This window comes from Oncorhynchus tshawytscha, linkage group LG03, assembly GCF_018296145.1.
Source record: "Oncorhynchus tshawytscha isolate Ot180627B linkage group LG03, Otsh_v2.0, whole genome shotgun sequence".
NCBI lineage: Eukaryota > Metazoa > Chordata > Actinopteri > Salmoniformes > Salmonidae > Oncorhynchus > Oncorhynchus tshawytscha.
Window position 1 is genome coordinate 4,134,449 of NC_056431.1, and position 26,040 is coordinate 4,160,488.

General features: G+C 48.8%; 2 protein-coding genes across 5 annotated transcripts in view; both read right to left on the reverse strand.

Annotated features, from left to right (window-relative positions):
• LOC112240948 (CUGBP Elav-like family member 3) overlaps positions 1-20,115 on the reverse strand; it is a 71,089-nt gene extending 50,974 nt beyond the window's left edge. For 2 of the 3 annotated variants that reach the window (XM_042307870.1, XM_042307861.1), the window contains exons 1-4: positions 19,484-20,115; positions 19,236-19,263; positions 18,685-18,933; positions 13,661-13,743 (exon numbers count right to left, since the gene is read on the reverse strand). In XM_042307870.1, the coding sequence (XP_042163804.1) occupies positions 13,661-13,743; positions 18,685-18,829 (228 nt within the window). In that variant the 5' untranslated portion in view covers positions 18,830-18,933; positions 19,236-19,263; positions 19,484-20,115. The remainder of the gene's footprint in view (positions 1-13,660; positions 13,744-18,684; positions 18,934-19,235; positions 19,264-19,483) is intronic. The other variant, XM_042307865.1, reaches the window with a different exon arrangement.
• A 1,467-nt stretch (positions 20,116-21,582) lies between these two features.
• Positions 21,583-26,040, reverse strand: part of LOC112240947 (thrombospondin type-1 domain-containing protein 4) — an 81,654-nt gene continuing 77,196 nt past the window's right edge. For both annotated transcript variants that reach the window (XM_042307875.1, XM_042307881.1), the window contains exons 16-17: positions 25,886-26,033; positions 21,583-23,953 (exon numbers count right to left, since the gene is read on the reverse strand). In XM_042307875.1, coding sequence (XP_042163809.1) covers positions 23,823-23,953; positions 25,886-26,033 — 279 coding nt within the window. In that variant the 3' untranslated portion in view covers positions 21,583-23,822. The remainder of the gene's footprint in view (positions 23,954-25,885; positions 26,034-26,040) is intronic.

The following is a 26,040-nucleotide window of genomic DNA, read 5'->3' on the forward strand; positions in this document are numbered from 1 at the left end:
AAATGGAATGAGGGAGGAGTGGAGTAGAGGAAGGAGTGGTGGAGAGGGAGGAGTGGAGGAGAGGAAGGAGTGGAGGAGAGGGAGGAGTGGAGGAGAGGGAGAAGTGGAGGAGAGGGAGGAGTGGAGGAGAGGACAGAGTGGTGGAGAGGAAGGAGTGGTGGAGAGGAAGGAGTGGAGGAGAGGGAGGAGTGGAGGAGTGGGAGAAGGGACAGTTTATGATTTGTGGAGGGAGGAGAGGAAGGAGGGAGGAGAGGGAGGAGGGAGGAGAGGGAGGAGTGGAGGAGCGGGAGGAGTGGAGGAGAGGAAGGAGTGGAGGAGAGGGCGGAGTGGAGGAGCGGGAGGAGTGGAGGAGAGGAAGGAGTGGAGGAGAGGAAGGAGGGACAGTTTATGATTTGTGGAGTGGAGGAGAGGAAGGAGTGGTGGAGAGGAAGGAGTGGAGGAGAGGGAGGAGTGGTGGAGAGGAAGGAGTGGAGGAGAGGATTGAGTGGAGGAGAGGGAAGGAGTGGAGGAGAGGATTGAGTGGAGGAGAGGAAGGAGTGGAGGAGAGGAAGGAGTGGAGGAGAGGAAGGAGTGGAGGAGAGGGAGGAGTGGTGGAGAGGAAGGAGTGGAGGAGAGGGAGGAGTGGAGGAGAGGGAGGAGGGAGGAGAGGAAGGAGTGGAAGAGAGGAAGGAGGGAGGAGAGGGAAAAGTAGAGGAGAGGGAGGAGGGAGGAGAGGAAGGAGGGAGGAGAGGGAGGAGTGGAGGAGAGGAAGGAGTGCAGGAGAGGGAGGAGTGGAGGAGAGGGAGGAGGGAGGAGAGGAAGGAGTGGTGGAGAGGGGAGAGTGGAGAAGAGGAAGGAGTGGAGGAGAGGGAAGAGTGGAGGAGAGGAAGGAGGGAGGAGAGGAAGGAGTGGTGGAGAGGAAGGAGTGGAGGAGAGGGAGGAGGGAGGAGAGGGAGGAGTGGAGGGGAGGGAGGAGTGGAGGAGAGGAAGGAGTGGTGGAGAGGAAGGAGTGGAGGAGAGGGAAGAGTGGAGGAGAGGAAGGAGAAGAGGAGAGGGAGGAGTGGAGGAGTGGGAGCAGTGGAGGAGAGGAAGGAGTGGTGGAGAGGAAGGAGGGAGGAGAGGAAGGAGTGGTGGAGAGGAAGGAGTGGAGGAGAGCGAAGAGTGGAGGAGAGGAAGGAGTGGAGGAGAGGGAGGAGTGGAGGAGAGGAAGGAGTGGAGGAGAGGGAGGAGTGGAGGGGAGGGAGGAGGGAGGAGAGGAGAGGAAGGAGTGGTGGAGAGGAAGGAGTGGAGGAGAGGAAAGAGTGGAGGAGAGGAAGGAGTGGAGGAGAGGGAGGAGGGAGGAGAGGGAAGAGTGGAGGAGAGGGAGGAGTGGAGGAGAGGGAGGGAGGGAGGAGAGGAAGGAGTGCAGGAGAGGGAGGAGGGAGGAGAGGGAGGAGTGGAGGAGAGGGAGGAGTGGATGAGAGGAAGGAGTGGAGGAGAGGGCGGAGGGAGGAGGGGAAGGAGTGGAGGAGAGGGAGGAGGGAGGAGAGGGAGGAGGGAGGAGAGGCAGGAGGGAGGAGAGGGAAGAGTGGAGAAGAGGAAGGAGTGGAGGAGAGGGAAGAGTGGAGGAGAGGAAGGAGTGGAGGAGAGGAAGGAGTGGTGGAGAGGAAGGAGTGGAGGAGAGGGAGGAGGGAGGAGAGGGAGGAGTGGAGGAGAGGAAGGAGTGGAGGAGAGGGAAGAGTGGAGAAGAGGAAGGAGTGGAGGAGAGGGAAGAGTGGAGGAGAGGAAGGAGTGGAGGAGAGGAAGGAGTGGTGGAGAGGAAGGAGGGAGGAGAGGAAGGAGGGAGGAGAGGGAGGAGGGAGGAGAGGGAGGAGGGAGGGGAGGGAGGAGGGAGGAGAGGAAGGAGTGTTGGAGAGGAAGGAGTGGAGGAGAGGGAGGAGTGGAGGAGAGGGAGGAGTGGAAGGGAGGGAGGAGTGGAGGAGAGGAAGGAGTGTTGGAGAGAAAGGAGTGGAGGAGAGGGAAGAGTGGAGGAGTGGGAGGAGTGGAGGAGAGGAAGGAGTGGTGGAGAGGAAGGAGTGGAGGAGAGGGAAGAGTGGAGGAGAGGAAGGAGGGAGGAGAGGGAGGAGGGAGAAGAGGAAGGAGTGGAGGAGAGGGAGGAGTGGATGAGAGGAAGGAGTGGAGGAGAGGGCGGAGGGAGGAGGGGAAGGAGGGAGGAGAGGGAGGAGTGGAGGAGAGGGAGGAGTGGAGGAGAGGCAGGAGGGAGGAGAGGGAAGAGTGGAGAAGAGGAAGGAGTGGAGGAGAGGGAAGAGTGGAGGAGAGGAAGGAGTGGAGGAGAGGAAGGAGTGGTGGAGAGGAAGGAGTGGAGGAGAGGGAGGAGTGGAGGAGAGGGAGGAGTGGAGGAGAGGAAGGAGGGAGGAGAGGGAAGAGTGGAGAAGAGGAAGAGTGGAGGAGAGGGAAGAGTGGAGGAGAGGAAGGAGTGGAGGAGAGGAAGGAGTGGTGGAGAGGAAGGAGTGGAGGAGAGGAAGGAGTGGAGGAGAGGGAGGAGTGGAGGAGGGGAGGAGGGAGGGGAGGGAGGAGGGAGGAGAGGAAGGAGTGTTGGAGAGGAAGGAGTGGAGGAGAGGGAAGAGTGGAGGAGTGGGAGGAGGGAGGAGAGGAAGGAGTGGTGGAGAGGAAGGAGTGGAGGAGAGGGAAGAGTGGAGGAGAGGAAGGAGTGGAGGAGAGGGAGGAGGGAGAAGAGGAAGGAGGGAGGAGAGGGAAGAGTGGAGGAGAGGGAAGGAGTGGAGGAGAGGAAGGAGTGGTGGAGAGGAAGGAGTGGAGGAGAGGGAAGAGGGAGGAGAGGAAGGAGGGAGGAGAGGAAGGAGGAGAGGAAGGTGGGAGGAGAGGAAGGAGTGGTGGAGAGGAGGAGTGGAGAAGAGGAAGGAGTGGAGGAGAGGGAAGAGTGGAGGAGAGGGAGGAGGGAGTGGAGGGAGGGAGGAGGGAGGAGAGGAAGGAGTGTTGGAGAGGAAGGAGTGGAGGAGAGGGAAGAGTGGAGGAGTGGGAGGAGTGGAGGAGAGGAAGGAGTGGTGGAGAGGAAGGAGTGGAGGAGAGGGAAGAGTGGAGGAGAGGAAGGAGGGAGGAGAGGGAGGAGGGAGGAGAGGGAAGGAGTGGAGGAGAGAGGAAGGAGTGGAGGAGAGGGAGGAGTGGAGGAGAGGGAGGAGTGGAGGAGGGAAGGAGTGGAGGAGAGGGAAGAGTGGAGAAGAGGAAGGAGTGGAGGAGAGGGAAGAGTGGAGGAGAGGAAGGAGGGAGGAGAGGAAGGAGTGGAGGATAGGGAAGAGTGGAGAAGAGGGAGGAGGGAGGAGATGAAGGAGTGGTGGAGAGGAAGGAGTGGAGGAGAGGAAGGAGTGGAGGAGAGGAAGGAGTGGAGGAGAGGAAGGAGTGGAGGAGAGGGAGGAGTGGAGGGAGGAAGGGGAGGAGAGCGAGGAGTGGAGGAGAGGAAGGAGTGGAGGAGAGGAAGGAGGGAGGAGAGGGAAGAGTGGAGGAGAGGAAGGAGTGGAGGAGAGGAAGGAGTGGTGGAGAGGAAGGAGTGGAGGAGAGGGAGGAGTGGAGGAGAGAAAGGAGTGGTGGAGAGGAAGGAGGAGGAGGAGAGCGAAGAGTGGAGGAGAGGAAGGAGTGGAGGAGAGGGAGGAGTGGAGGAGAGGAAGGAGTGGAGAGAGGGAGGAGGGAGGAGAGGAAGGTGGAGGAGAGGGAGGAGGGAGGAGAGGAAGGAGTGGAGGAGAGGAAGGAGTGGAGGAGAGGGAGGAGTGGAGGAGAGGAAGGAGGGAGGATAGGGAAGAGGGAGGAGAGGGAGGAGGGAGGAGAGGGAGGAGGGAGGAGAGGGAGGAGGGAGGAGGGGAGGAGAGGAGAGGAAGGAGGGAGGAGAGGAAGGAGTGGAGGAGAGGAAGGAGAGGAAGGAAAAGTGGAGGAGAGGGAAGGAGTGGAGGAGAGGAAGGAGTGGAGGAGAGGGAGGAGGGAGGAGAGGAAGGAGGCAGGAGGGGAGGAGGGAGGAGAGGAAGGAGAGGGTGGAGGAGAGGAAGGAGTGGAGGAGGGCGGAGGGAGGAGAGGAAGGAGGGAGGAGAGGGAGGAGTGGAGGAGAGGAAGGAGGGAGGAGAGGAAGAGAGGAGAGGAAGGTGGAGGAGAGGAAGGAGTGGTGGAGAGGAAGGAGGGGAGGGAGGAGAGGAAAAGGAGTGGTGGAGAGGAAGGAGTGGAGGAGAGCGAAGAGTGGAGGAGAGGAAGGAGAGGAGAGGGAGGAGTGGAGGAGAGGAAGGAGTGGAGGAGAGGGAGGAGAGGAGGAGAGGAAGGTGGAGGAGAGGGAGGAGGGAGGAGAGGAAGGAGGGAGGAGAGGAAAGGAGTGGAGGAGAGGGAGGAGTGGAGGAGAGGAAGGAGTGGAGGATAGGGAAGAGGGAGAAGAGGGAGGAGGGAGGAGAGGAAGGAGTGGAGGAGAGGAAGGAGTGGAGGAGAGGGAGGAGTGGAGGAGGAAGGAGGAGGAGGAGGAGTGGAGGAAGGAGGGAGGAGAGGAAGGAGGGAGGAGAGGGAAGGAGTGGAGGAGAGGGAGGAGTGGAGGAGAGGAAGGAGTGGAGGATAGGGAAGAGTGGAGAAGAGGGAGGAGGGAGGAGATGAAGGGTGGAGGGAAGGAGTGGAGGAGAGGAAGGAGTGGAGGAGAGGAAGGAGTGGTGGAGAGGAAGGAGGGAGGAGAGGGAGGAGGAGGGAGAGGAAGGAGTGGAGGAGAGGGAGAGGAGTGGAGGAGAGGAAGGAGTGGAGGAGAGGGAAGAGTGGAGGAGAGGAAGGAGTGGAGGAGAGGAAGGAGTGGTGGAGAGGAAGGAGTGGAGGAGAGGGAGGAGTGGAGGAGAGAAAGGAGTGGTGGAGAGGAAGGAGGGAGGAGAGGAAGAGTGGAGGAGGGAAGGAGTGGAGGAGAGGGAGGAGTGGAGGAGAGGAAGGAGGGAGGAGGGGAGGAGTGGAGGAGAGGAAGGTGTGGAGGAGAGGGAGGAGTGGAGGAGAGGAAGGAGTGGAGGAGAGGAAGGAGTGGAGGAGAGGGAGGGAGGAGAGGAAGGAGTGGAGGATAGGAAGAGAGAAGGGAGGAGTGGAGGAGAGGGAGGAGTGGAGGAGGGGAGGAGGGAGGAGAGGGAGGAGGGAAGGAAGGAGTGGAGGAGAGGAAGGAGTGGAGGAGAGGAAGGAGAGGAGAGGGAAAAGTAGAGGAGAGGGAGGAGGAGGAAGGAGTGGAGGAGAGGGAGGAGTGGAGGAGAGGAAGGAGTGGAGGAGAGGGAGGAGTGGAGGAGAGGAGGAGGGAGGAGAGGGTGGAGTGGATGAGAGGAAGGAGTGGAGGAGAGGGAAGGAGTGGAGGAGAGGAAGGAGTGGAGGAGAGGGAGGAGTGGAGGAGAGGAAGGAGTGGAGGAGAGGGAAGGTGGAGGAGAGGAAGGGAGTGGAGGAGAGGAAGGAGTGGTGGAGGGAAGGAGGGAGGAGGGAGGAGGGAGGAGGAAGGAGTGGAGGAGAGGAAGGAGGGAGGAGAGGAAGGAGTGGAGGAGAGGAAGGAGTGGAGGAGAGGGAGGAGTGGAGGAGAGGAAGGAGTGGAGGAGAGGGAGGAGTGGAGGAGAGGAAGGTGTGGAGGGAGGGAGAGGGAGGAGGGAAGGAGTGGAGGAGAGGAAGGAGGGAGGAGAGGGAGGAGTGGAGGAGAGGAAGGGTGGAGGATAGGAAGAGTGGAGAAGAGAGGAGGAGGGAGGAGGGGAGGAGGGAGGAGAGGGAGGAGTGGAGGAGGAGAGGAAGGAGTGGAGGAGAGGAAGGAGTGGATGAGAGGGAAAAGTAGAGGAGAGGGAGGAGTGGAGGAGAGGAAGGAGTGGAGGAGAGGGAGGAGTGGAGGAGAGGAAGGAGTGCAGGAGAGGGAGGAGGGAAGGAGGAGTGGAGGAGAGGGTGGAGATGAGAGAAGGAGTGGAGGAGAGGGCGGAGGGAGGAGAGGAAGGAGAGGAGAGGGAGGAGGGAGGAGAGGGAGGAGTGGAGGAGAGGCAGGAGGGAGGAGAGGGAAGAGTGGTGGAGAAGAGGAAGGAGTGGAGGAGAGAGAAGGAGGAGAGGAAGGAGTGGAGGAGAGGAAGGAGTGGTGGAGAGGAAGGAGTGGAGGAGAGGGAGGAGTGGAGGAGATGAAGGAATGGTGGAGAGGAAGGAGTGGAGGAGAGGAAGGAGTAGGAGGAGAGGAAGGAGTGGTGGAGAGGAAGGAGTGGAGGAGAGGGAGGAGTGGAGGAGAGGAAGGAGTGGAGGAGAGGGAGGAGTGGAGGAGAGGAAGGAGTGGAGGAGAGGGAAGGAGTGGAGGAGAGGAAGGAGTGGAGGAGAGGAAGGAGTGGTGGAGAGGAAGGAGGGAGGAGAGGTGGAGGGAGGAGAGGAAGGAGTGGAGAGGAAGGAGGGAGGAGAGGAAGGAGGGAGGAGAGGAAGGAGTGGAGAAGAGGAAGGAGTGGAGGATAGGGAAGAGTGGAGGAGAGGGAGGAGTGGAGGAGAGGGAGGAGTGGAGGAGAGGGAGGAGTGGAGGAGAGGAAGGAGTGGAGGAGAGGGAAGAGTGGAGAAGAGGAAGGAGTGGAGGAGAGGGAAGAGTGGAGGGGAGGAAGGAGTGGAGGAGAGGAAGGAGTGGTGGAGAGGAAGGAGTGGAGGAGGGGAAGGAGTGGAGGAGAGGGAGGAGTGGAGGAGAGGGAGGAGTGGAGGGGAGGGAGGAGTGGAGGAGAGGAAGGAGTGTTGGAGAGGAAGGAGGGAGGAGAGGGAAGAGTGGAGGAGAGGAAGGAGTGGATGAGAGGGAAGAGTGGAGGAGAGGGAGGAGTGGAGGAGAGGGAGGAGTGGAGGAGAGGAAGGAGTGGAGGAGAGGAAGGAGTGGATGAGAGGGAGGAGTGGAGGAGAGGGAGGAGTGGAGGAGAGGGAGGAGTGGTGGAGAGGAAGGAGTGGAGGAGAGGAAGGAGGGAGGAGAGGGAGGAATGGAGGAGATGGAGGAGGGGAGGAGGGAGGAGAGGAAGGAGTGGTGGAGAGGAAGGAGTGGAGGAGAGGGAAGAGTGGAGGAGAGGAAGGAGTGGAGGAGAGGAAGGAGTGGTGGAGAGGAAGGAGTGGAGGAGAGGGAGGAGGGAGGAGAGGAAGGAGTGGTGGAGAGGAAGGAGGGAGGAGAGGAGGAGTGGAGGAGAGGAAGGAGGGAGGAGAGGGAAGAGTGGAGGAGAGGAAGGAGGGAGGAGAGGAAGGAGGGTGGAGGAAGGAGGGAGGAGAGGGAGGAGGGAGGAGAGGAAGGAGGGAGGAGAGGAAGGAGTGGAGGAGAGGAAGGAGGGAGGAGGGAAGGAGTGGAGGAGAGGAAAGGAGTGGAGGAGAGAGGAAGGAGTGGAGAGGAGGAGAGGAAGGGAGGATGGAGGAGAGGAAGGAGTGGAGGAGAGGGAAGGAGGGAGGGAGAGGAAGGAGTGGAGGAGAGGAGGTGGAGGAGAGGGAGGAGAGGGAGGAGAGGGAGGATTGGAGGAGAGAGGAAGGAGTGGAGGAGAGGGAAGGAGTGGAGGAGAGGAAGGAGTGGAGGAGGGAAGGAGGGAGGAGAGGAAGGAGTGGAGGAGAGGGAGGAGAGGGAGGAGAGGAGGGAGAGGGAGGAGAGGAGGAGAGGAGGGAGGGGAGGAGAGGGAGGAGTGGAGGGAGAGGAAGGAGTGGAGGAGAGGGAAGGAGGGAGGAGAGGGAGGAGTGGAGGAGAGGAAGGAGTGGAGGAGAGGAAGGAGTGGAGGAGAGGGAGGAGGGAGGAGAGGGAAGGAGTGGAGGAGAGGGAAGGAGTGGAGGAGGGGAGGAGGGAGGAGAGGAGAGGGAGGAGTGGAGGAGAGGGAAGAGGGAGGGAGAGGAAGGAAGGAGTGGAGGAGAGGGAAGGGAAGAGGAGAGGAAGAGTGGAGGAGAGGAAGGAGTGGAGGAGAGGAAGGAGTGGTGGAGAGGAAGGAGTGGAGGAGAGGGAGGAGTGGAGGAGATGAAGGAATGGTGGAGAGGAAGGAATGGTGGAGAGGAAGGAGTGGAGGAGAGGAAGGAGGGAGGAGAGGAAGGAGTGGAGGAGAGGGAAGAGTGGAGGAGAGGAAGGAGTGGAGGAGAGGAAGGAGTGGTGGAGAGGAAGGAGTGGAGGAGAGGGAGGAGTGGAGGAGATGAAGGAATGGTGGAGAGGAAGGAGTGGAGGAGAGGAAGGAGTGGAGGAGAGGAAGGAGTGGAGGAGAGGAAGGAGGGATAGTTTACGATTTTCTTAGGATCCCCATCAGCCGATGCCAATGTCGACAGCTTTTCTTCCTGGGGTCCGAAGAGTGGACCTAACACTGTGAAATGTAAATTAAACGGGGGAGGCCTAGGGGAGGAAAGGGGGGAGGTTATCTCATATATGGCTGAAATAATCATTTTAAAGGGGGGTCGGAGAAGAGGAGAGGTCTTAGAAAAAGACTCCATAAGAGGAAAGAGTGTGTGGTAGATAATGGAGTAATGGAGAAAGAATAGCTAATACCATTGAATAATGTCCTACTGGGATAGAGACACGGAGATGAACTGAAGAACGATGAACATAATGACACACACAGACACTCACAGGAGGGAGTTTGAAGAGAGAGAAAGAAGAAGTGGGGTGATGAAGGGAGTTATTGAGAAGGAGAAACAGTAGCTGAGGTCATTTCTAAATCTGCTCCGGAGTGGGAGGAGGGTGGACGGCCAGAGAGGAAGGGAGAGAGGAGAGACAGAGGGCATGAGGAGGGAGGACGGCCAGAGACGAAGGGAGAGAGGAGAGACAGAGGGCATGAGGAGGGAGGAGGGCCAGAGACGAAGGGAGAGAGGAGAGACAGAGGGCATGAGGAGTGAGGACGGCCAGAGACGAAGGGAGAAAGGGGAGACAGAGGGCATGAGGAGGGAGGAGGGCCAGAGACGAAGGGAGAGAGGAGAGACAGAGGGCATGAGGAGGGAGGACGGCCAGAGACGAAGGGAGAGAGGAGAGACAGAGGGCATGAGGAGGAAGGACGGCCAGAGACGAAGGGAGAGAGGAGAGACAGAGGGCATGAGGAGGGAGGAGGGCCAGAGATGAAGGGAGAGAGGGGAGACAGAGGGCATGAGGAGGGAGGACGGCCAGAGATGAAGGGAGAGAGGGAGACAGAGGGCATGAGGAGGGAGGAGGGCCAGAGACGAAGGGAGAGAGGGGAGACAGAGGGCATGAGGAGGGAGGACGGCCAGAGACGAAGGGAGAGAGGGGAGACAGAGGGCATGAGGAGGGAGGACGGCCAGAGACGAAGGGAGAAAGGGGAGACAGAGGGCATGAGGAGGGAGGAGGGCCAGAGACGAAGGGAGAGAGGAGAGACAGAGGGCATGAGGAGGGAGGACGGCCAGAGACGAAGGGAGAGAGGAGAGACAGAGGGCATGAGGAGGAAGGACGACAGAGACGAAGGGAGAGAGGAGAGACAGAGGGCATGAGGAGGGAGGAGGGCCAGAGACGAAGGGAGAGAGGGGAGACAGAGGGCATGAGGAGGAGGACGGCCAGAGACGAAGGGAGAGAGGGAGACAGAGGGCATGAGGAGGAAGGACGGCCAGAGACGAAGGGAGAGAGGAGAGACAGAGGGCATGAGGAGGGAGGAGGGCCAGAGACGAAGGGAGAGAGGGGAGACAGAGGGCATGAGGAGGGAGGACGGCCAGAGACGAAGGGAGAGAGGGGAGACAGAGGGCATGAGGAGGGAGGAGGGCCAGAGACGAAGGGAGAGAGGGGAGACAGAGGGCATGAGGAGGGAGGACGGCCAGAGACGAAGGGAGAGAGGGAGACAGAGGGCATGAGGAGGGAGGACGGCCAGAGACGAAGGGAGAGAGGAGAGACAGAGGGCATGAGGAGGGAGGGGTGGAAATAAGGGAGAAAGAGGAGAGACAGAAATATAGAGCGTGGCAAGAAAGAACAAGGGATTGAACGATGGAGAGGAGAAAACAGAGGGCAAGGAGAGAGAGAGATACAGAGAGAGAGAGAGAGAGAGAGACAGAGAGAGAGAGAGAGAGAGAGAGATAGATAGAGAATTAGAATCAACTATTAAAGACTACCAGAACCCACTGGATTCTCCAATTACCTTGAATGAGCTACAGGACAAAATAAAAACATTCCAACCCAAAAAGGCATGTGGTGTTGATGGTATCCTTAACTTCTTCGATATAGGGGGCGCTCTTTTAATTTTTGGATAAAAAAACGTTCCCGTTTTAAACAAGATATTATGTCGCGAAAAGATGCTCGACTATGCATATAATTGACAGCTTTGGAAAGAAAACACTCTGACGTTTCCAAAACTGCAAAGATATTATCTGTGAGTGCCACAGAACTGATGCTACAGGCGAAACCAAGATGAAATTTCAAACAGGAAAAGCCCCAGATTTTGAAGGCGCTGTGTTCCAATGTCTCCTTATATGGCTGTGAATGCGCCAGGAATGAGCTTACACTTTCTGTCGTTTCCCCAAGGTGTCTGCAGCATTGTGACGTATGTGTAGGCATTTCATTGGAACATTGACCATAAGAGACTACATTTACCAGGTGCTCGCTTGGTGTCCTCCGTCGAAATGATTGCGTAATCTCCAGCTGCGTGTATTTTTCCATTTGCTTCCGAGGAGAAACCAAACTGCCACGAATGATTTATCATCGAATAGATATGTGAAAAACACCTTGAGGATTGAATCTAAACAACGTTTGCCATGTTTCTGTCGATATTATGGAGTTAATTTGGAAAAACGTTTGGCGTTGTAATGACTGAATTTTCAGGATTTTTTCTTAGCCAAACGTGATGAACAAAATGGAGTGATTTCTCCTACACAAATAATCTTTTGGAAAAACTGAACATTTGCTATCTAACTGAGAGTCTCCTCATTGAAAACATCTGAAGTTCTTCAAAGGTAAATGATTTTATTTGAATGCTTTTCTTGTTTTTGTGAAAATGTTGCCTGCTGAATGCTAGGCTTAATGCTATGCTAGCTATCAATACTCTTACACAAATGCTTGTGTAGCTATGGTTGAAAGGCATATTTTGAAAATCTGAGATGACAGTGTTGTTAACAAAAGGCTAAGCTTGTGAGTGAATATATTTCTTTCATTTCATTTGCGATTTTCATGAATAGTTAACGTTGCGTTATGGTAATGAGCTTGAGGCTATGATTACGCTCCCGGATACGGGGTTGCTCGACGCAAGAAGTTAATGAAATAATCAAATATACAGACAACAAATTCCAATTGGCTATACTAAAACTCTTTAACATCATCCTTAGCTCTGGCATCTTCCCCAATACTTGGAACCAAGGACTGATCACCCTATTCCACAAAAGTGGAGACAAATTTGACCCCAATAACTACCGTGGGATATGCGTCAACAGTAACCTTAGGAAAATCCTCTGCATTATCATTAACAGCAGACTCGTACATTTCCTCAATAAAAACAATGTACTGAGCAAATGTCAAATTGGCTTTTTACCAAATTACCGTACAACAGACCATGTATTCACCCTGCACACCCTAATTGACAACCAAACAAACCAAAACAAAGGCAAAGTCTTCTCAAGCTTTGGTGATTTCAAAAAATCCTTCGACTAAATTTGGCATGAGGGTCTGCTATATAAATTGATGGAAAGTGGTGTTGGGGGTGAAACATACAACATTATAAAATCCACATACACAAACAACAAGTGTGCAGTTAAAATTGGCAAAAAACACACACATTTCTTCCCACAGGTCCGTGGGGTGAGACAGGGATGCAGCTTAAGCCCCATCATCTTCAACATATATATCAACGAATTGGCGCAGGCACTAGAAAAGTCTGCAGCACCCGGCCTCACCCTACTAGAATCTGAAGTCAAATGTCTACTGTTTGCTGATGATCTGGTGCTTCTGTCCCCAACCAAGGAGGGCCTACAGCATCACTTAGATATTCTGTACAGATTCTGCCAGACCTGGGCCCTGACAGTAAATCTCAGTAAGACCAAAATAATGGTGTTCCAAAAAAGGTCCAGTCACCAGGACCACAAATACAAATTCCATCTAGACACCGTTGCCCTGGAACACACAAAAAACTATACATACCTTGGCCTAAACATCAGCGCCACAGGTAACTTCCACAAAGCTGTGAAGGATCTGAGAGACAAGGCAAGAAGGGCATTCTGTGCCATCAAAAGGAACATAAAATTCAACATACCAATTAGGATCTGGCTAAAAAATACTTGAATCAGTCATAGAGCCCATTGCCCTTTATGGTTGTGAGGTCTGGGGTCCGCTCACCAACCAAGACTTCACAAAATGGGTCAAACACCAAATTGAGACTCTGCATGCAGAATTCTGCAAAAATATCCTCAGTGTACAACGTAGAACACCAAATAATGCATGCAGAGCAGAATTAGGCCGATACCCACTAATTATCCAAATCCAGAAAAGAGCCATTAAATTCTACAACCACCTAAAAGGAAGTAATTCCCAAACCTTCCATAACAAAGCCATCACCTACAGAGAGATGAACCTGGAGAAGAGTCCCCTAAGCAAGCTGGTCCTGGGGCTCTGTTCACAAACACAAACACACCCCACAAAGCCCCAGGACAGCAGCACAATTAGACCCAATCAAATCATGAGAAAACAAAAAGATAATTACTTGACACATTGGAAAGAATTAACAAAAAAACATAGCAAACTAGAATGCTATTTGGCCCTAAACAGAGAGTACACAGCGGCAGAATACCTGACCACTGTGACTGACCCAAACTTAAGGATAGCTTTGACTTTGTACAGACTCAGTGAGCATAGCCTTGCCATTGAGAAAGGCCACAGTAGGCAGACATGGCTCTCAAGAGAAGACAGGCTATGTGCACACTACCCACAAAATGAGGTGGAAACTGAGCTGCACTTCCTAACCTCCTGTCCAATGTATGACCATATTAGAGAGACACATATTTCCCTCAGATTGCACAGATCCACAAAGAGTTCGACAACAAACCCAATTTTGATAAACTCCCATATCTACTGGGTTAAATTCCACAGTGTGCCATCACAGCAGCAAGATTTGTGACCTGTTGCCACAAGAAAAGGGCAACCAGTGAAGAACAAACACCATTGTAAATACAACGCATATTTATGCGTATTTATTTTCCCTTGTGTACTTTAACCATTTGTACATCATTGCAACACTGTATGAATACGTAATATGACATTTGTAATGTATTTATTGTTTTGAAACTTCTGTATGTGTAATGTTTACTGTTCATTTTTATTGTTTATTTCACTTTTGTATATTATCTACCTCACTTGCTTTGGCAATGTTAACACATGTTTCCCATGCCAATAAAGCCCCTTGAATTGAATTGAATTGAGAGCGAGAGAGAGAGAGAGAGAGAGAGAGAGAGAGACTTAGAAAGGCGGACAGATAGAGACAGAGCAACAGAGATAGATGGAGAGAGAGAGAGAGAGATAGAGAGAGAGAGATCATACTATAGTGTCCCATGTTTAATGAACAGTGCCCTAACCCTGGCAGAGCTACAATACCCCACTGGAGAGTAGAACAAGACAAAGAAGGATGGGACAATTAATTAGTGTGATAGTCTAGTCTAGAAGTAGTCCTGAAGGGCCAATGAGAGAGTAGCTACAACACAATGAACACACTGGAATTCCAAGGCTCTTCTCCATGACATCATGTGTGCCTGTGTGCCTGTGTGTGTGTGCGTGTGTGTGTGTCATATGACTTGTACTCACCCCCGGTAGAGTCTTCTGCTCATGCAAAGCACTCTGGGCCTTCAGCGCTGACTCCCTCGCACAGTATGTCAGGAATGCACATCCTGAGAGAGAGAGAGAGAAAGAGGGGGGAGGGAGGGAGGGAGGGAGGGAGGGAGGGAGGGAGGGAGGGAGGGAGGGAGGGAGGGAGGGAGGGAGGGAGGGAGGGAGGGAGGGAGGGAGGGAAAGGGAGGGAGGGAGGGAGGGAGGGAGGGAGGAAAGGTAACAAGAGGGAGGAGAGGAAGATGGTGAGACACTTGATGATGTCTTCTTAGTTTGTTAGATATGTGAGAATATAAAAACAAAGAGAGTCCATATGCATAACCTCACAGTCATTTATTGGGTAATAAAACACCAAGGTTTTGGCATCACTGTGCCTTCTTCAGGGTGACATTCTACATATGCTTCAGATATGTGGGAATAACATCACTATTCTGGATGGAGCCTCCTGGGCAGATGGACAGAACACACAGGTTCATGCAGACAGAACACACACACTGAACAGTCAAACAGTCAATCTCCTACCCTCTTCCTTTCCCTGTTCCTCATTTTCAAGTCCATAATGTAAAAAGCGACTGGTTTTCTACAAGCCCCATGAACACAGTTAACCTACAGCTGACGAGGACACAACACGGCACAGCGCGGCTCAAAACAGCACAGCTCAGAACAACACATCCTTAATACCAAATAAAACTCACATTCACTCTATTAATCTAACTCACTACTAAAGAACCACTCACACTCGTTCCCATACCTCTCTCTCTCTCTTTCTCTTTCTTTCTTTCTTTCTTTCTTTCTTTCTTTCTTTCTTTCTCTCTCTCTCTCTCTCATGTACCTGTGTGTAGGTAGAGCGGCTGGCCAATGTTGTTCCTACAGCTGTCACAAACCTGTCACCACCACTAAGACAACAGGCAGCAAGTTAACCAGGGCTGTTCTCAGAGTTGTTATACACACAGCAGAGCAACATGCTAGCTCAGAATGCTTACAGAACCATCAGCCCTGTCCAGCATGACTCAACAACATACACACAGAGACACACACAAACACACACACATAATGACACACACAGACACAAACATAATAACACACACAGACACACACACATAATGACACACACAGACACACACACATAATGACACACACAGACACACACACATAATAAGACACACACATAATAACACACACAGAAACATACACACACAGAGACAGACACATAATGACACACACATAATGACACACACAGAGACAAGGAGACACACACATAATGACACACAGACACACACATAATGACACACACAGAAACATACACACACAGAGAAACACACGTAATGACACACACAGAGACACAGAGACACACACATAATGACACACACAGAAACATACACACACAGACACACACACATAATGACACACACAGAGACACACACATAATGACACAGAGAAACACACATAATGACACACACACAGAGAAACACACATAATGACACACACAGACACACAGAGAAACACACATAATGACACACAGAGACATACTGACTAGAGAGACGGGTCTACCTAGTGTGTGTGTGTGTGTGTGTGTGTGTGTGTGTGTGTGTGTGTGTGTGTGTGTGTGTGTGTGTGTGTGTGTGTGTGTGTGTGTGTGTGTGTGTGTGTGTGTGTGTGTGTGACTGTACACTAGACTAGAGGTATGCCAGGGTTAGACAGACATTAAGATAACACCCATCATCTGAACTAGAGTGACTTGGGGTCATGGCTTAAAGGCTAAGGGTCAGGACACCTGCTAACGGGGAGAGAGAGAGAGAGAGAGAGAGAGAGAGAGAGAGAGAGAGAGAGCGAGAGAGAGAGAGAGAGAGAGAGAGAGAGAGCGAGAGAGAGAGAGAGAGAGAGAGAGAGAGAGAGAGAGAGAGAGAGAGAGAGAGAGAGAGGTTAGGGAGTATTTATAAGGATATGATAGGCTGCTCTCCAGTCATAGAGGATGTCTTTATACCCATCTCTCTAATAATGTATGAGCTGTTGGCTTTTCCCAGAAAATCCACATGTTTAACCTACAGATCGGACCGCATTCCATGTTTTCCCATTTAAGGTGAGGGAGGGCTGGGACGGAGAGATAAACAGAGAAATCAGGACGACAGTGATCCAAAAACCAACCAAGCTCACGACTGAGTACACACGCGCACAGACACTAGAGGATTAGAGAGTGTGAGCGAGAGAGAGCGAAACAGACAGAAAGACTGAAAGAGAGAAAGAATATACTCTCCCCTTCCCCCATCCTCTCCCAGAAGACACTGTTTGATATACAGCACCAGTCAAAAGTTTGGACAACCCTACTCATTCAAGGGCTTTTCTTTATTTGTACTATTTTCTACATTGTAGAATAATAGTGAAGATATCAAAACTATAAAATAACACATATGGAATTATGTAGTAACCAAAAAGTGTTAAACAAATCAAAATATATGTAATATTTTAGTAGCCACCCTTTGCCTTGATGACAGCTTTGCACACTCTTGGCATTCTCTCAACCAGCTTCACCTGGAATGCTTTTCCAACAGCCTTGAATGAGTTCCCACATATGCTGAGCACTTGTTGCTGCTTTTCCTTCACTCTGCGGTCCAACTCATCCCAAACCATCTCAATTGGGTTGAGGTCAGATGATTGTGAGGTCATCTGATGCAGCACTCTCTCACTCTCCTTCTTGGTCAAATAACCCTTACACGGCCTAGAGGTGTGTTCGGTCATTGTCCTGTTGAAAAACAAATGATAGTCCCACCAAGCACAAACCAGATGGGATGGTGTATCGCTGCAGAATGCTGTGGTAGTCATGCTGGTTAAGTGTGCTTTGAATTCAAAATAAATCACAGACAGTGTCACCAGCAAAGCACCCCTACACCATCACACCTCCTCCTCCATGCTTCATGGTGGGAACTACACATACAGAGATCATCCGTTCACCTACACTTTGTCTCACAAAGACAAGGCGGTTGGAACCAAAAATCTCAAATTTGGACTCCAGACCAAAGGACAGATTTCCACAGGTCTAATGTCCATTGCTCATGTTTGTTGGCCCAAGCAAGTCTCTTCTTCTTACGGGTGTCCTTTAGTAGTGGTTTCTTTGCAGCAATTCGACCATGAAGGCCTGATTTACGCAGTCTCCTCTGAACAGTTGATGTTGAGATGTGTCGGTTGCTTGAACTCTGTGAAGCATTTATTTGGGCTGCAATTTCTGAGGCTGGTAACTCTAATGAACTTATTCTCTGCAGCAGAGGTAACTCTGGGTCTTTCTTTCCTGTGGCTTTCCTCATGAGAGCCAGTTTCATCATAGCACTTGATGATTTTTTGCTTCTGCACTTGAAAAAACTTTCAAAGTTCTTGAAATGTTCCAGGTTGACTGACCTTCATGTCTTAAAGTAATGATAGAATGTTGTTTCTCTTTGCTTATTTGAGCTGTTCTTGCCATAATATGGACTTGGTCTTTAACTAAATAGGGCTATCTTCTGAATACCACCCCTACCTTGTCACAACACAACTGATTGGCTCAAACACATTAAGAAGGAATTAAATTCCACAAATTAACTTTTAACAAGGCACAACGGTTCATTCAAATGCATTCCAGGTCACTACCTCATGAAGCTGATTGAGAGAATGCCAAAAGTGTGCAAAGCTGTCATCAATGCAAAGGGTGACTACTTTGAAGAAACTCAAATATAGAATATATTTTGATTTGTTTAACACTTTTTTGGTAAATACATTATTCCATTTGTGTTATTTCATAGTTTTAATGTCTTCACTGTTATTCTAAAATGTAGAAAATAGTCAAATAGAGAAAAACCCTTGAATGAGTAGATGGGTCCAAACATTTGACTGGTACTGTATGTGATCAGGAGAGGGTGATAAGTGACAGTGTTTCCATGGTGACCCATCATCAGACACATGCTAAACAGACAGCCTACTCTACTGTGGAAGTGTTTACATCAATGATAGTGCTACTACATCAGCATTACTATCAACCTAGACCAGCATGACTATCAACCTACACCAGCATTACTATCAACCTAGACCAGCATTACTATCAACCTAGACCAGCATTACTATCAACCTAGACCAGCATTACTATCAACCTAGACCAGCATTACTATCAACCTAGACCAGCATGACTATCAACCTACACCAGCATTACTATCAACCTACACCAGCATTACTATCAACCTAGACCAGCATGACTATCAACCTAGACCAGCATTACTATCAACCTAGACCAGCATTACTATCAACCTAGACCAGCATGACTATCAACCTAGACCAGCATTACTATCAACCTAGACCAGCATTACTATCAACCTAGACCAGCATTACTATCAACCTAGACCAGCATGACTATCAACCTACACCAGCATTACTATCAACCTAGACCAGCATTACTATCAACCTAGACCAGCATTACTATCAACCTAGACCAGCATTACTATCAACCTAGACCAGCATTACTATCAACCTAGACCAGCATGACTATCAACCTAGACCAGCATTACTATCAACCTAGACCAGCATTACTATCAACCTAGACCAGAATTACTATCAACCTACACCAGCATTACTATCAACCTACACCAGCATTACTATCAACCTAGACCAGCATTACTATCAACCTAGACCAGCATTACTATCAACCTAAACCAGCATTACTATCAACCTAGACCAGCATTACTATCAACCTAGACCAGCATTACTATCAACCTACACCAGTACACACACTTGATCTTTAAGTGGGTGTTTAAAATATTTTAAAGTGTGTTTCTTAATCTCCTGTAGCTGTGTGTGTGTGTGTGTGTGTGTGTGTGTGTGTGTGTGTGTGTGTGTGTGTGTGTGTGTGTGTGTGTGTGTGTGTGTGTGTGTGTGTGTGTGTGTGTGTGTGTGTGTGTGTGTCTGCCAGTGAGTAGTCTAGCCCAAACGCCTATTTATGTCCAGAATTATTTCTACAGGTGGCTGGGTTCCCATTATTCGCCTACCTTTGTGCATGCCGGTGTATTTGTCCTTTATCACCGTCAGCTCGTAGATCTTCCCGAACTGTTCAAAGATCGGTTTGAGGTCCTTCTCCTCTAGATTCCGAGGAATCTGCCCCACGAACAGCTTGATCGCGTCGGCTTCCTTCATCGGAACACAGCGGGGAGAACGACAGGCGCTCTGCGGGGTTCGAGGTGAGAAGAGCGGGGTGAGTGCGATCAGAGTCGTGGTCCTCTGGAGAGGAGCGCCCAGAGCTGGAGGGTGTTGGAGGAGAGAAGGAAAAGGAGATGGACATAAAAACAAGATATGTAAATGTGTAATTTTATTTATTTCACAATATAGGATAATCATTGATTAATTTAATAAAACCAAATCAATATTTTGGATGAATTCTCATATCTTTACAATATTAGCCTATTGACACAAACAATGGCACTTGAGCCTCTCATAAAAACAATTATGCAAATTATGATCAGCCAATCAAAAAATAATTAAGACATTTAAATTGCAATAAAAGAGAAATTAAAATGAAATATCAATAAACGTGATATATTACCTTTAGGACGTGAGAGTGTTCGGAGCCCCTGGGGAAAGGAAAATATATGGTTTAGACGGTAGATGAGCGCTGTAGAGCGGCTGTGAGCGGTTTCTTTGTTTGGCCAGCTGTAGGTTACATACACTCATTGGATGTCAACGTATGGGGGCTCATCTCTTTGTCCGCCCCGGCTCAACATACACACAAAACACACACAAAACACATGCGCACAAAAACACAATATGGAGCCTTGGTTTTAAAAATCCTACCGATTTCAAGAGATCCTTCACTCCACGTTGTAAAATAATTCCCAGAGTAATTTGAGATGATTTTGTTTATTTTTCCACGTTTTGCCGTGGCGTTGTTGTCTTCAGTGCGCGTCTCCTGTTATACCCTCCCTCCGGGAATAGTAGGCTCAATGCGATTCGTTCTCCGCTCTTTGTGCCAATCGCTCCCTCTCCCGGTTTCGAATCCGTAACAGATCAGTGGAGTTGCTGCTCCCGTTAAGGTCTTACGTCTTTGCAAGCGATCATCAGATCACATATCCCCAACCCGGTGCCTTGGCGATCCGTTATTTGCTATATCCTTTCGTCACGACTCTTGGCAAATCCGGTAAAGCCAGTCAGTCACTCTCTGAGTACTGCCCTGTCTGTTAGAATAGTCAAATTTCTGCAATAATTAGGCTACAAGGCTATATTCTTAAAAACTATTTCTGCAGCAGACAGCTATTGATAAATCCAGCAGTCCATTTATATAGACATTTAAGGGTTAACACATATATTAAAATATACTTATTAATATCTAACGTTTCCCTCCCGCGCTACCCCTCTTTTCCCTCAGTGTATAGGCTCCCGTAGCTTTTGACGTCGTCTGCCGGTGTCTCCCTCTCTCTCTATCCTGCCCTGCCTCCCCCTCTCCCTCGAGCGGTTGACAGGCTGTGACGTAAAAGGCAGGGACCGTCAAAAACTCTACTCCAACCTGAAAAAGAAAACCCATCTTATCTTTCGTAGACGTAGCCTACACCTTTTAGCTCTGAAAGTAGCATATAGGGAACACTGTGGAATATATATGGACAGCTATTTCAGTTATCAAAACCAGGATTAGTCGACCATTTCTATAAGCGTTTTCAAACAAACTCTTTGACTATGTCTGCGTTTAGTGTCCAGTGTGTGAGTGCTCGTGGACGGTGCCTGTAGTTCTGGAACGCCGTGCTACCTATTGTTCTGGCCGCGAGCTCTGGCCGTGGTGCTGAAGCCTGCCATACTACCAGCGCGCGCGAGCGGCGTCACGACTCCAGCTGCGCACACAACAAACACACGCCAGCCTTGAGGTTGCCTTAACCAGTTCTCTTCTGCGTGTTGAACAAACGCTAAATTCGTAATCATATCCACGATGTTCACAAATAGGCTAGCCTAATGTGCGAGAGAAAGGGGAGAGAGCGAAAATAGAGAAGATGATAGGCCTATACTACAGACTACACTGATCTAACAGTATGGGTTAACCTACAATAATACACCGTCGTTTCAGCCTAGTGAGGGAGGGATCCTCACCCCTCTGATACAGACAGGCACAGCAGACCTCATCTGTCCATGGTCCTGAACCAAGATATGTACAACCTTCATCAAACTATGAAGCTTTTTAACTCATCTTTATTGCTGGTGGGGTTCTCTTTGGGCTCTTTCGGGTGTGTGTTTTTTCTTCTTCTGCCACCCCCCTCGCGCTTGAGGAGAGGAGTCAGAGAGTTCAGGGTAATTTACTCTGAAAGGTCACCATCTGCCTCCCACCACCTCATGCCCCCCTCTCCCCGCCTACTGCCCCCCACCGTTATATATCGTCAGTTCACACACGTGGGGTCTATACCAGGCACAAGCCGCTGGACTGCACGCGCGGGGTACCACGGGGATCTACACTGTATCACCCAATGAACGTAGCTGTAGGCAACGGCACGAACATGCACGAGGAACTGATGCTCGGGCCTCTTTCATGGTGGTGTCAGAACTGGGGCTTTTCGGTTTCTCTGTCGTCTGTGGAGTAGAGCTAGGGCTAGAATAGGGCGAAATTGCCCCCTATAGATCCTGATTTATGGTCAGGTTAGCATTTATACCCAGAATGGTGTCGTTTGTTCATAGAGGAAACGTTAGATCCATGAAGTCATATTAAGCTTACTTGAGTTATTATCACAACACAACCTAGTCTATTCTGAACAAGGGAAGACAAGTTGGCTACAGCTTTACAAGCACACTACGGCCACCTGGCCACTGTTGAGGATATGAAGGTCTACTTAATTACAATGTACTGTAGGTCTCAGTGGACATCTAGGCCTGCTAATTGGGGGAAAGAAACATGCACAAAATAGAAAAAGGCTAACTATTTTCTGGTTTCAGTTTTTATTTCAAATTAAGTTTGTGATAGCATTTCCACACACTCGTTTGCCTTTTTCAAAATAATACAAAATCCATATACTTCTACGCAATAACTCCTGATCATAAACTCTGACAAGGTAGCAACAAAGGGAATTTGCTACAGCTCCTCTTAAGAAAAAAAATAAATTACATGTATTTTTTTTATAATAGATAAATTACTATCCTTTTTAATATATATTTTTTGTTTCTACTAAAAACGATTTAAAACATGAAAATTATATTCACAGATAGACTCATACAAGAATAGACCCAGGGCTGCATACTCACACAAATAAACACAAATAGGCAACTTCACAGAGACAGGAAGACAAACACACACACAACACACACCATCTAAGGGTAGAAAAATATCATTTGTTCTTCTTAATATGATGACTGAAAAATATGAATACTTTATATGAATATATGCATACAGTTAACATGTACAGTATGCCTAAAATTCAAATCATACCACAATATAGGATATATTTATGTATATGTATATTAAGTATATGTTCACACAGAAATATAGACATACAAATGTAATATTGACTGACAAATATACACATCGTTCACCTGTGGAGTGTGTGTGTGTGTGTGTCTGTATGCTGTAGACGTAACATACAGTAACATGTTACAACTATGTCAAGGCATAGGGGCAATATCTGTTAAAAAGAGCTTTGTTTAAGTCCAAGACAAAACCCTTTTAAACATTTTCAGTAAAAACCCAAATTAGTCAGGGAGATGTTACTTGCTCCTTTGGGAGTTAAAGGCCCAGTGCACTCAAAAACGTGATTTTTTTCTGTGTTTTATATATCCTTCCAAACTATGAGTTTGGAATAATACTGTGAAATTGTGAAAATGATGATAATGCCATTTTAGTATAAGAGCTGTTTGAAAAGAGCGCCTGAAATTTCTCCCTGTTTTGGTTGGATGAAGTTTTGGTCTGCATGGTGACATCACCAGTTAGTTAAGCGACCAAAAAGAGAAAGAGTTTCAAACCTCTCTGCCAATAACAGCTACAGTAGTTTTCAGTTTCCTAGCAACATTCTTGATTGAGAAATTGCTCTTTGCTAAGAAGTTATTTTGTTTCTTTTTGACCATTTGAATTGAAAACAGTCACAGTAGGGTACTTAATTGTTACCCAGAAAGGATTTGATATTGAGATAAAAACAGCTGAATTGAACCTTTCAGACACAGCTTGCTCTTCAGCATATTGTGGCAAATGCATTTCTGAAAATGAATGCATAAATGAATACAATGTTATTTCAATACCTACCATTCTTGAACATATTGATGGGTCAGATGATACAAATGTCTCAGGTAGTGGTATATTTGCTGTATATAGCAGAGGTGGTTGGGTGTAACCTTGGCTGAGGCCTGAACACTGGTATTAGCTCTCAGGGGTAATGCCTTGGCTTTAGCTCAGTGGGCTAACAGTCGTGAGGGCACAGGTTGGATACCTGGACAGTCACCAATAGACCATACAGTCGTTTCATTCTACCCCTGCTTGTTTTCAGATTGGGGGCGTTCTCAGGTTATGGACATCTCTCCACTATTGTCCTTTAAAAACAGGTCACTTGTATTAGGCCACCATTTTCCATTTTGGTATGTTTTCACCAAATGTTGATGATGCTGTATAAACACTGAGGAGACATTTAAAATCGTTTTTTTGGCAAATAGAACACAAACATAGAAAACATACATCATAGAAACTTCCAGCAGGTTTTACACTGCTATTGGGTTATACCTTCTGGGTCCCATATATCCATACTAGCATGGACAATACTTCACCTCACACTAAGTGGTATGCAAGTTTGGCTACTGGGACAGAGCTCTGGACCCAGGTCCTGGGTGTACATACATCATCCACAGCATCTCTCAGTCATAGAAACAGAAAGAGTGGACATAGAAATCAGATATGTTCCATATTATGGAGCTCTGTACAATGTCATTGGCACATTTTTTGCATATGCAGATAACCCATCAAATGTAAGAAATGTAGTAAGTAACAAATTAACTCACATTCCAAAACATCTCTTCTATAACGGCTGTACATCTGGCCCAGAACACAATTCAATCCCCACTTTATGTGGTAATATATCCACTCTACCCACTCCATTTCTATGGTAACCTGCGCTTTGACTTCTAACCCCTTAAACCCTGACCCCTGGCTGATCTCGGCTGGAAGCCTGTTATTGGCTGGTCAGTGCCTCTTGGCCCGCTGAGCACTCTGGGTACATGAGGCGCAGCAGGCAGTCTTGTAGTAGGAGTAGACACACAGTCTGGCCTGAACCACCATCACACAGTTATGACGCAGGTCCCTGCAGTTCTCATCTACAGAGAGAGGAGAGCAGAGCAGAGCAGAGCAGAGAGTGGAGGAGAGTGGAGGAGAGGAGAGGAGAGGAGAGGAGAGGAGAGGAAAGAGGAGTAGAGCACAGGAGAGGGAAGAGGAGAGGGAAGAGGAGGAGAGGGAAGAGGAGGAGAGGGAAGAGGAGGAGAGGAGAGGGGAAAGGGAAGAGGAGAGGGGAGGGAGAAAGAAAGGGTTAGATTTCAAATCTCACAAGCATCACACACTCACACATACTGTACAGTGCCTTCATATAGTATTCACACCCCTTGACTTTTTCCACATTTTGTTGTTACAGCCTGAAATTAAAATGGATTAAATTGAGATTTTGTGTCACTAATCTACACACAATACCCAATAATGTCAAAGTGGAATTATGTTTTTACAAATGTTTACAAATCAATAAAAAATGAAAAGCTGAAATGTCTTGAGTCAATAAGTATTCAACCTTTGTTATGGCCTCAATAAGTTCAGGAGTTAAACCTGCTTAACATGTTACATAATAAGTTCAGGAGTTAAACCTGCTTAACATGTTACATAATAAGTTCAGGAGTTAAACCTGCTTAACATGTTACATAATAAGTTCAGGAGTTAAACCTGCTTAACATGTTACATAATAAGTTCAGGAGTTAAACCTGCTTAACATGTTACATAATAAGTTCAGGAGTTAAACCTGCTTAACATGTTACATAATAAGTTCAGGAGTTAAACCTGCTTAACATGTTACATAATAAGTTCAGGAGTTAAACCTGCTTAACATGTTACATAATAAGTTCAGGAGTTAAACCTGCTTAACATGTTACATAATAAGTTCAGGAGTTAAACCTGCTTAACATGTTACATAATAAGTTCAGGAGTTAAACCTGCTTAACATGTTACATAATAAGTTCAGGAGTTAAACCTGCTTAACATGTTACATAATAAGTTCAGGAGTTAAACCTGCTTAACATGTTACATAATAAGTTGCATGGACTCACTCTGTGTACAATAATAGTGTTTAACATGATTTTTAAAATGACTACCTCATCTTTGTACCCCACACATACATTTATCTGTAAGGCCCCTCAGTCAAGCAGTGAATTTAAAGCACAGATTCAACCACTAAAGCCAGGGAGGTTTTCCAATGCTTCGCAAAGAAGGGCACCGATTGGTAGATGGGTAAAAAAATCAAGCAGACTTGAATATCCCTTTGAGCATGATGAAGTTATTAATTACACTTTGGATGGTGTATTAATACACCCAGTCAATACAAATATAGAGGTGTCCTTCCTAACTCAGTTGCTGGAGAGGAAGGAAATCACTCAGGGATTTCACCATGATGACAATTGTGATGTTAAAACAGTTTAATGGCTATGATAGGAGAAAACTGAGGATGGAGCAACAACATTGTAATTACTCCAAGACGATACGAGTGGCCTAGTTACAGTTTTGACTTAAATCGGCTTGAAAATCTATGGCAAGACCAACTTGATAGAGCTTGAATAATTGTTTTAAGAATAAATGGGCAAATATTGTACAATCCAGTTGTGCAAAGCTCTTAGAGACTTACCCAGAAAGACTCACTGCTGTAATCACTGCCAAAGGTGATTCCAACATGTATAGACTCAGGGGGGTTGAATACTTATCTAATCAAGACATATCAGTGTTTTATTTTCTATATATACAATTATTAAAAAAAATTTTTTTGCAGTGACATTACAGAGTATTTTGTGTAGATTATTGATAAAAAATTACAATGTCCATTTTAATTCCACTTTGTAACACCACATGTGGAAAAAGTATTTTCTGAAGGCACTGTAAACATACAGTACACACACACGTACACACGCACACGTACACACGCACACGTACACACACACACACACACACACACACACACACACACACACACACACACACACACACACACACACACACACCTGCGACCTGTGGACTGCAGGGTATGGTATTGCAGAGCTGCTCCTGGTCAGGTTTGTCTGTAAGGGAGCATTCTGGGCTGTGCTGTTTGTCAGGTGTGAGACACCGTACTTCTCTGATCTGTAGCCCCTTACCACAGGAACGAGAGCACTGTGGG